General features: G+C 47.9%; 1 protein-coding gene across 1 annotated transcript in view; it reads left to right on the top strand.

The window, feature by feature from the left end:
- Nucleotides 1-1,035: 1,035 nt before the first annotated feature.
- The window catches only part of GALNT7 (polypeptide N-acetylgalactosaminyltransferase 7), a 149,029-nt gene continuing 139,243 nt past the window's right edge, over nucleotides 1,036-10,821 (top strand). Inside the window, exon 1 of the mRNA XM_030312753.1 lies at nucleotides 1,036-1,227. Coding sequence (XP_030168613.1) covers nucleotides 1,102-1,227 — 126 coding nt within the window. The 5' untranslated portion in view covers nucleotides 1,036-1,101. The remainder of the gene's footprint in view (nucleotides 1,228-10,821) is intronic.

Raw genomic sequence — 10,821 nt, 5'->3', positions numbered from 1 at the left:
CTAAACATTTGTCAATATCCTTTCCTGTATAATTTAGGAAGAGGGGTTGAAAAACAGAAATCAAGGAACCTCCAGCAAGTGGCAAAAATCAGGTCTGAGGGAGGCAACGAGGGTAGGGCATTGTTTAAAAAACCCCAAATCCTCTGCCTCAGAATACAAACAGCCCAGGAACCAGGTTGATATCTATTAGCACGAGATTGGCTTTCTTCCAATTAGCTCAAGACAAAGTGAAATATTGGCTTTCCAAGTGAGTCCCTCCAGTCCAGTGATATTTGCACATCACACTTGGGCCTTTCGGTTACAAATCCACCTCCTTAAGGAGTCGTGTGAAAAAGCAAGAACAATCAATAAGAAAAAACCCTCCCAGCAATAAATCAGCCACGTGGAGCTGCTGCTGCGGCAGCGGTAGCCCTGACTTCCTGGTTTGCTTCCTGCAAGCCTCGCGGCTGGGGTCTCCGGGTAGTGGGTGTAAGAAAAGGAGGGGCAGCCGAGAGCGGCTCCCGGTCCTCTGGGCGTAGAGGGGTGGGTGGCGGCGGGGTGGGGGATCCTGGAGGGCACGGGTGGTAAGGACAGAGTTATGGCCCATAATTAAACCAAAAGTTTGGGAATCTGGAAGCTTTAAGAGCTGAGCAGTGGGGCAAAGGCTAAGGACCAGACCTGGGGAAAGTGTAAGTTAGTTCTAAGGTAACAGGGAATTGTGAAGGGGGGTTCTTGGGCACAGTGGTGAGAGAAGAAGGGGACTGCAGACCGGGAAGGGGGTAGGTACACAGAAAGCAAGCTTCGAAGAGCGAGGAGCGAGGCACAAGGGTCGGTTGGAGCTCTGCGGAGGCCGCCGGAGGGAGGCGGGGGGAGCGCCGGCGGCGGAGCGCGGTCCGAGCCGGCGAGCCGCGGGGAGGGGGCGGAGGGAAGAGCCCGGGGGAAGGTAGAGCCAAGGGGAGTTCCGGATCTGGAGCTGGAAAGGGCAGGCAGCGGAGAGGGCGGCAGCCGAAGCGGTAGGGGTGGGGGAGGGAGGAGGTGGAGAGCCGGAGGAGGGGGAAGGAGGGAGGGGAGAGCTGTGGCGGCGGCTGCGCCGGGCTCTGTGTCTCTCGCCGGCGGAGGAAGATGAGGCTGAAGATTGGGTTCATCTTACGCAGTTTACTGGTGGTGGGAAGCTTCCTGGGGCTAGTAGTCCTCTGGTCTTCCCTGTCCCCGCGGCCGGACGACCCAAGCCCGCTGAGCAGGATGAGGGTGAGTGACCCGCCCGCCCCCTCCGGCGGCGGCGACCTGCAACTTGTTTTGTTTGCGCGCGCGCGTGGCGGGAGCAGGGGCGGCAGGGTCGGGGCGCGGCGTTGCGCTGCAGCTCCGCAGGTGGTGCTGGCGCAGCGCGGGCCGATCTGGGGCGCCGAGCCCCGCGCACCGGGTCCCCCGCTACCAGCCGCCGGCCCGCCCCCTCGCCGCCCCTTCCTCCCGCGCTTCCCCGCCCCGGGGCTCCGCTGGCCGCGGCCGCGCTCCACGCCGGGACTGCGGGGCGCAGCGGGAGGAGAGCGGGGGCCGCGGCCGCCCGACCCCCGACCCCAGACTCCTCAGTGCGGGAACCGCCGCGGTCGCGGCCGGGGGACGCCGGGTTGGTCCAGGCTGCGGCCTGTGGCGCGTGCAGGCCCGAAGGAGGCGAGATGCTGCCGCTACCATCACCGCCGTTCGGGACCAGGCCCCTCGGTGTAGTCTTCCCTCCCGCCACCGCCCGTCCGGGATGCTCGCAGCCCCGGGCTCCCCCGGCCCGCCTGCCTGCCGGGAGTGGGAGGGAGATGGCGCCCCGCCTCCGGCTCGTACGGAGAGCGCCGCCTCCCCCTCCCAACTCCGGTCGCGGGGAGACGGGGTGCGATGTGCGGCGGAGGCCTCGCCCTGGACCGGCCCTTCCTCTCGCTTCCCCGGCGAGGGGAGGGACGGTTGGCCCCGGGTGGCTGAGGGGCGTCCCCGCCGGCTCGGGGGGGCCCCTCCACGGCGGTCCACGCCGCGCGGGGAAGTCCCTTCTTCCCGAGCGGCGTCGCCCTCCCGCTCGCTCGCTCCCGGCGGCTCTGTCCGCGGGACGTGGGGCCGGTTCCTCTTCCCGGGCGGTGGCAGGGCTGCTCGGGCCGGAAAACTAACTTGTGCCGGCGCCCCGCCGCTTGGCGTTGGCTGCCTGCTCGCCCAGCCCGACGCCGAGGGGCGCCGCGGCGCGAAGCTCCCGGCTTCTCCGCTGGGACGCATTTGTCTGCCGCCCAAGGCGCGAGTGTTAGCTTTGACACTCCCTTGCTTTTGAGGGTTTAGTCAGGCGCCTCGGAACGTTAGTTACCGCGAGCCGCGCCGGGAAGGGGCCGCGGCGACTGCGGCTTCGCCGACCCAGCTGGTTGGCTGCGTACCGGCCTCGGCCCCCGGCCTGATCCGCACCCAGAAGAGAACCCGTCGCACCCCTCCCCTTCCTCATCCCGGAGCCCGGAGAGCCCCCTGGGCCAGCTGCCCTTGGCGGGGTGAGACAGGCGTGAAGTGAAGAGTTCAGGGCCACTGAAGCGGCCCAAGGGCCTTGGGAGGAGTTGTGCTCTGTAGTAAATAGTACCTACTGTGTGATCTCCTTTGTTAACTTAGCACTAACAGCATCAGAAGTTGGGTGAGAAGGCTCTCTTTCAAGAATAAGAATGCTAGGAAGAGATTTCCGTATCAGTTTCACCCTATATGATGAAATTAGATTTACCCTTTTAAGTTTTAGTATTTTTTAGACTTCGCTGCCTTGGAATCTCTTTATGGTATCTAGAGTGGATTCCTATCTGTATCATCTAAGTTAATGATAATGCAAAGTACCAAGTTTCCCTCTTCATTGTCTTTGTGGTTTCAAGCCTCTCGGATCTCATGGACCGATGGTGACCTCTCTTTGATTTTGCTTTCAAAATGATAAAAGATAACAATATTGCAATGGAGAGTAATTTAAGTCATCAAATGGCCTTTTTTTCCAGAGAGCTGGAAAGGCTAAAGCCCCATTTTCTGGGAGAGAAACTGAGGACAGTTTGACAAAACTTGCCATATTCAGAATGTCTTGCAGTTCAAATGACAAGTCTTTTAAAGAGGCGGTGGAGGATCTGTACCAAAGCCTCTCTCTTTTGAAATACCTTACTATAGTGGGTATATAATAAGTGCCCAGCCACGATGCTAATCGCTCAGTAGCGGGTGGTGATACCTGATTTTTGGTCCAACTTTCTCGATAGTTTGTCATTGGGTCCATTGTAATTTCTACCATTTGCCAAAGACCGAAGCTAGCTTATTAAGACTTTTAAATGTAATTAACGTTGAAAAGAATGATCACGTATCAGGAAAGCCAAACCATTTTATTAATTTTACAGACAAACGTTAACTAAGCAATTTAAGGCATAGCTTATAAATCATTAAGAGCATAAACAAGGGACTTTTGCCTCCTTTTACTAAGAACTGTCCTAAGAACTTCTGAGATCTCGCTCTAGAAGAACGTTGCTTTTGGGGAAGATTCTGACGAGTACTCAGATTTTGACTCTCTCCCTTCCCCCTTCTGTTTCTTTTCCTTTGATTATGATTGCAGACATCTCCACCCACTGTGAGACACCTGCCTCTCCCTTAATGCTGATCCACATGTGGGCTTTTTGGATCCCTATAAATCCCTGTAAATGGCTTGAAATAGGCTAGAGCAATCTACCGAATAAAGGTTCTGCCTCTACTCTGGCAAGCTTGTTCTCATGGCTCCACCCTGTGCCACTTTTTGTCTTGTACTTTCAATGTTCTAGGCAACAAAGTCTGTAGCAACCTGGTCTTTTTTCTTTTTTTTTCTTTTCTTTTTCAACCTGGACTACTTCTTTATATCTGTCCAGTGGATGAGGTCATTATTGCAAAACATATTACCCACGGTCAGGATGAGAGACCCATTTCTTTCTTTTTTTTTTTTTTTTTAATATATATATCTTTTATTGTTTATTTACTTTTGAGAGACTGTGAGTGGGCGAGAGGTGCAGAGAGAGAGACAGAATCTGAAGCAGTCTCCAGGCTCTGAGCTGTCGGCACAGAGCCCGACGCAGGGCGCAAACTCACGGATGGTGAGATCATGACCTGAGCTGACGTCAGTCTCTCCACCGACTGAGCCACCCATGTGCCTGGAGAAACACATTTCTTATTTCCTTCCTACCTCTAGGCCTTTTGCCGTTTCTCTGAGGTGAATGACGTGAAAGGTAATCTTACTGTTCAAATTGTACTCTGTTGTGTTTGACTTGATTTACTTAACATTTTTGAGTGCCTACTATGTAGTAATGCTAGTTGTTGAGGAAATATGCCTTACCCCAAGCTCCTAGATTTTACAGCTTTGTGGGGAAATAAAAAAACACATTAATAAGACTACACAAATCTGCAAATAAAAATTAATACTACATGCTGTGAAGAAAAGCCATAGGGGAGAAGAAAACAGGAACTTGATCATAAAAGTCTTACCTGAAGAAATGACTTTTGAGTTGAAATCTGAAGATTTGAACAGATAGTTGTTGATCTGATGTGCGAGGAGGGCATTCCTGAGAGGGAGGGAGAAGTATGTGCAAAGATCCTGAGGTAGGAGAAAGTATGGTGAACTGAGGAACTGGAAGAAGACCAATATCATTAGAACACAGAGAGTAAGAGGGAGAGGTGGAGTGAGGATGCAAAGGTAGTATGGGTCTTGTAGACATGCTAAAGATTAGGCCTTTAGAGCCACAGGAAGCGATTGAAGGATTTTTAAGTAGGGGAGATGTGATCAGATTTGTGTTTTGGAAAGATCATTTTGGCTGCCTGCAGGAAGTAGGAATTGATTTACAGCCAAAGCAGATAGTAGGAGTCCTGTTGGAGGTTATAATAGTTCAGGTGGGACATGATATTGCTTGGCTTGGCCGGGTGACAGTGGAAGTGGAGAATTGATTCAAGAACTATTAAAGATGCAAAGGTGTCAGGACTAGGTGATTGGTTGTGGGAGGGGAGGAGAAGGTGTCAGAAGGTTTAGGATGATGGATTACTTGCTACACTGAAAGTTCTGAGGCCAAGCACTCCTACATTTTTGTTATATTTTATGGTGATGGGAAGTCTTGCTTTTTTTAGGCTTTGTCTTCTGGATAGTTTCAGGTCAGCATTTATTAAGGCCATCTGTTTAGTACTTGCAAAGTACAGAGCATTCCTTTAATTAAATTATAGTATCTCCAGACCCCATATCCCAGGTTTTAGCCGGGAGTGTTTCACGTTGAATCCTAAGCCTCTGACAGTAAAGGTTTGTAATGGAAATATTGAGAGATCTTCAGTGGTTTGGTTATAGCAAATTCGGCGCTGATGAGAAGCTGCAGGTGTACTGATGATTCTATGTACTGCATAGTGGGGCTAATTCAGGAATCATCCCTGGGCTGAGAGGTTTTAGGTGATAAGCAAGCTAAGACCCTTTGAAAGGAGTATTGCTTGAACGAGGAGGAGTGACTGAATTGATTACCCAGTCACAGTCAAATTCTACCTTACCTGACCCTTTATCTCCATGGTGATTTGTTGCAACCTGAAAGAGTGCCCTTGACCTTAAGATTTTATTCCAAATGAAAGCTCCATTTATGTTATTAGGAATGGAGCTATCACTTAGGAGAAGTGTAGCATCTTAAGTGGTCACTGTTGTCTCACTTCCCCAGTGGAAATGCCTCAGAATTGGTTTTTGTTCTGTTTTGCTGTCCTGCCTCCACACCTGCAATGAAAACTCCCACATTGCCAAGACTAAGAAATCTAAGGTTTATAGATCTCCTGAAATTAATGCAGACTTTTATGTACATGTGCTTTCTTCTGTGTGGGGAATCAGAAGCATTCACATATCCCTGCGAACCACTGACGAGTCCCTTGAAGGCAGGATTTATGTTTCTTGGGGTAGCTGATTCCATGAGTATCTCCCCCATCTACCAAGGTGCTGAAGCATTCATTTATGTCTCCCCCTTTAGGTCTGGGCATCCTAGAAATGCACAAATTCCTAAGAATTCTAAATCTGTGGATTTTGTGGAAGTGTTGCCCACCCAGTGGTCAAAGGTCAGGCATCAATCCTGTTAACTACCACAATCTTCACCTCCCTTCCAGGAAGACCCCATTGGAGAATACCAAGAATACCTCAAATAAAAGTCTCTGCTGTAAAGGGATCTCATTCTAGTTAAAGAAAAAGGTGCAGTACTCTCACAGCCTGGTTTCTTTCCTTTCTTCCTTAATCCAGTAGCAATATAAGGAAACACTAAGAGGGTTGTCACAGAATATGTTTTGTTAATAGCCAGATCAGTAGGTGGAGAAGGTGGAGAATAGTCATCCAGGGAGTGCACAATTATTAGAAAGAGAAGAATGAGAACTGTTAAATAGCGGTTGAATTTGGATAACTATTTTGTGACTGAGACTGGCTGCATGGAATGGGAGATAAGCTGTAGGCTATGATTTGGTTTTAATATAAGCTGTGTTAGATCAGCAATCGCAAATTGGAGACAGAAGGAGAAAGAAAATAATGCAACGTGAAAAATCAGAATTCTGAGCTCGGACCATTTGTAAACAGAATATTTGTAAATTCTAACTCGAGTTAGAAGAACAGCAAGATTTGAGTGGCTCTTGAATGGAGGAAAATGATTGTGATTACTTGACTTCCACCTAGATCATTGTCTTTGTTCGTGTTTTGAATTCTGACTTTTCATCCCTGAAGAATGAATGTACAATCTGGCAGAAGGAGAGAAGTGGTTAAATTAAGAATTTAGAGTTTCTAGGATAAAAAGGACATAGCTTGAGTCTATGGAAGGAATGATTTTATAGTTGGATTTTGTATGGTGGAAGAGGGGGATGGGCGAGAGGGTGAAATACGTATTAATGATGTGGACAGAATCCTTTAAGAATTAGGATATATATATATTTTTTTTTATTTATTTTTTTAGCGTTTATTTATTTATTGAGAGACAGAGCATGAGAGGGAGAGGGACAGAGAGGGAGACACAGAACTTGTAGTAGGCTCCAGGCTCTGAGCTGACAGCACAGAGCCTGACGCGGGGCCCGAACCCACCAACTGTGAGATCATGACCTGAGCTGAAGTTGGAGGCTTAACCGACTGAGCCACCCAGGCACCCCTAGGAGATGTCACGTATTTATTGTTTCCTAAATGCCATCCGTGGCTCTAGACATTAGAGATGCTATATGGTACAGTGGAGAGGGTAAAATGTATTGACATAATAAAGATGCTCCTCAGGTCTTGACCTGATAACCACACAGTAGGTGTAATAATTGCAGTTTTCTTTTGATATATAAGGCTGGTTAATCTATAAGCCTTTTTACAGAAGCTCCCAACTTCCAACCATCCATTTGCTCAAAATAACGTGTTGAGGGCTTTCCACAAGGCACTGGGCTGGGCAGTGGAGATGGAGAAATGACAAAAGGACACAGACTCAGAGCTCTTCTCATAAGTGAGATCATCTGTGTGAATATGTAACAGTCATAAAAAGGAAGTTCTCGCACGGTTGTGGGAGGCGGGTGTTCAGAGGCAAGAAGCAGGAGCATGGCGTTGGGCTAGACCTGGGTGGCGGTGGGATTTGGGGGAGAGACGCAGGGAAGCACATTGTATACTGAAAGAATATGGTGAGACCAGAAGAAAAGTCTGGTTTTTATTGGAGAAAAGCGATGGAAGGTAAGATCGGGAAAGTAAGTTCGGGCCACATTTTGAAGGTAGGCCAAGGAACAGGGTTGGGGTGTCATTAATTCAGCACTTAGAGGAGCTTTTTGGAAAGCTTGGAGTTGAGGGGGTGGTGACATCCATTTACTTACCAACTCTCAAGTATTTCAAATATTTATTGCTTGTCTACTAAGTACCATGTATTGCTCGAGGCATTGGAGATACCATTGAGCAGCAAGTAATAATAGCAGTGGTAATAGATAACATACCTTGAATCCTTTGTGCCAGGTAAGCATTCTACCTGTATTATGTTGTTTAATTGTAACAACAGCCCTCTAATGCAAGTCTGATGTCATCGTCACTTTATGGAGGAGACCACTGAGTTAGAGAGGTGAGCTCTTTGCCTGAGGTCACTTCCTTAGTAAGTGGTAGAGCCAGATTCAATCTCCCATTTTTGGACCTCAGAGTGATGCTCTCTGACCAAACACCGCAGATTTTAACAAACTAGACTCACTTAAAGTGTACTACATTGAAAAGGGGACATAAAGACAGTAGGGAGGTAATTTCAAATAGAAACACTGAAGACAATACAGGATAACATGAAGGAGAAAGGGGCATGGGGATCATGCAGGGAAGGTCAGGAGGCAGTGGCTGAGCAGAGGCCCAAAGAATAAGTCTCTAATGTAATTCTGAGGGAAGAATGTCCTAGGCAGACGGAACAGGAAGTGCAAAGCCCCTGAGGTTGGCATGGTGAGTTTAAAGGGAGTACAGTACTTGATAAGCTTGCAGATGTAAGCAGGGCCTTGGATTGAGTGATAAATTGTATGGCCCTCTCACTCACTGTGTGGTCCTAGATAAACAAAACGAGTAATGACTTTTTGGGCAAGAGGTTGCCGTGGTGAGGCAAGAACTGTATTAGCTAAGTCCACTGGGTTCTGTGGGATCACAGAGAAGGCCGCATCTAGTCCGTAAGACTGGATGCAGTCAGACCCTTAGAAAGGGCATGTTGGAGGGACAAGTGTGTGAGGCCAGAGGAATGGTATGTACAAAGGCATGAAAGATTGAAGCAAATCCTGGGGAGTGTGTGGCTGGAAGATGGGATTCGGGTGTGGAAGAATGGGACAGAGAACCCTAGAAAGACCAACAGAATCTGAACCCTGGAAGACTAAATACAGTGAATGGCCAGAGCTGGGCTTTGGGGAATAATCTGGAAACAGTACAGGCTGAATTTCAGTGAGGAGAGAAATGTTTCATAGGACATGATGAAGCCTAAGATAGGAGAGGGAACAAGACAGTGAATCTAAGGAGAGAGATTATAAAAGTAGACTTAGCTGGTGGGAGGAGGAACCTTTGGATGGACCTAGAAGGGGAGGATGCTGATGCCTTTAAGGAATAGAACTGTCTAAAGCAGGGCTTTTCAAATTTCAGTAGGCCTCACCTCACCTATAGGGTGTGTTAAAGTATTTGCCTCCTGCCCAGAATCAATAGGCCTGAGGTAGGGCAGAGAATCTGCATTTGTATCCAGTTCCGCCATTGCTGGTCCAGGGATCATATTTTGAGAAGTGCTGGTCTAGAGGCTGTGTCGATTTGGAGGCTGTAACACAAAACTTTGGTTTGGTTTGGGCATGTAGTATTTTTAGGGGGGAGGGGCATGTCATATTTTGTAGGCGGTGTCTACCAGGTAGACGGAGCTAAGAATAGGATCAGGACTGGATGCAAAGTATGCAGATCAGTGGTAGGAATACGTCTGAAGCCTGAGGACTGGATTGGTAAATGAAGGGCATATGCACGGCTAGAGGAGAAAAACATGGGTAGGAAAAAAGAAACCTGGAACATGCCTTCCTTCAGGTCCTGGGAGAGGGAGGGATGAAAGGAGGCATAGGCTGAACTAGAATGATTTAGAGAATATTGCCCTGTAGAAAACATTGGGCAAAGATAACTTAAGGACAGGACCATCAGCAATTTCAAATATTGCAACATTTGGGCGAGAATTGATCACAGTTGAGGATGCCGTAAGTGGCTGTGGAAGCTCCTTCACCTGCCTGCTAAACTAACCTGTACATAGTCCTGGGGTCTAGGGAGGGGCTGCAGTGGCCTCTTATACGACGACCCAGGAAAACTGGTTCAGAAGGAAAACAAGTTCGAGTGTCTCATGAATAATCACCTTCACTAGAGGAAAAACACAAAAAGAAGGGAAAAGGTTTTGTTTTTGTTTTTTGTTTTGTTTTTTTGAGACCTTAACTATCAAAGAGGAACTTGAGACATTTTGGATTATATCTGCTCTGCCTTAATTAGGTGCCTCTCTACACCCCTCCTGCACTGTGTGTGTACTTAGACGCATCTGTACATATATATTTTAAGCTAAACCATAATGATGTGGTTGTGGTAATATATACTTCCGTACACATTATATTAAAATGATCGTAATTCATAGTAGGCATTTTTTGCACCTTTCTGGTCTGGAATCCAGTAACTTCTAAACAGCTGTGACCAGAACAGCATTTAAAAAAAATTTTTTAACGTTTTATTAATTTTTGAGACAGAGAGAGAACATGAACGGGGGAGGGGCAGAGAGAGAGGGAGACACAGAATCAGAAGCAGGCACCAGGCTCTGAGCCATCAGCCCAGAGCCCGACACGGGGCTCAAAGTCACGAACCTTGAGATCGTGACCTGAGCTGAAGTCAGACGTTTAACCGACTGAGCCACCCAGGCGCCCCCAGAACAGCATTTTAATATTTAAAGTTGGAAAAGAAACTTTATCCATGGAATATTAAGTGGTTTTTAGTTGTTCATACGTTAATTTGCCTGATGTATAACTAAAGGGAAAAAACAAATAGCAAATTCCCTGCTCAGCACTTCAGGTAACATTTGTTTTTTACAGTGAGGTCTACTGTTTAATTCTAGTTCAGTCCTGTGATCCCGAAAGCAGTGCAATTTCAGTTCAGTAACGTGTGCTGCGGTTACCCAGGGCTTAAGGCTGCTTTGGAGAGGGAAGGACTAGCTTTCAGTTGCCTCATTTGCTAAGAATCCTGAATATTTCAAAATGAGAAATGTTCTCATTCTGCTCCATTATAAATTCCCTTCTGGGCTTGGTAGCATTTTAAAGCGTTACTCCCGAGAAGCACTTAAACATGCCAACAGGGAGACCTGATTCAGTTCACCGACTATAAGAACT

This window comes from Lynx canadensis, chromosome B1, assembly GCF_007474595.2.
Source record: "Lynx canadensis isolate LIC74 chromosome B1, mLynCan4.pri.v2, whole genome shotgun sequence".
Classification (NCBI taxonomy): domain Eukaryota; kingdom Metazoa; phylum Chordata; class Mammalia; order Carnivora; family Felidae; genus Lynx; species Lynx canadensis.
The sequence above is the reverse complement of the archived record's forward strand: the minus strand, read 5'-3'. Positions and strand labels throughout refer to the sequence as shown.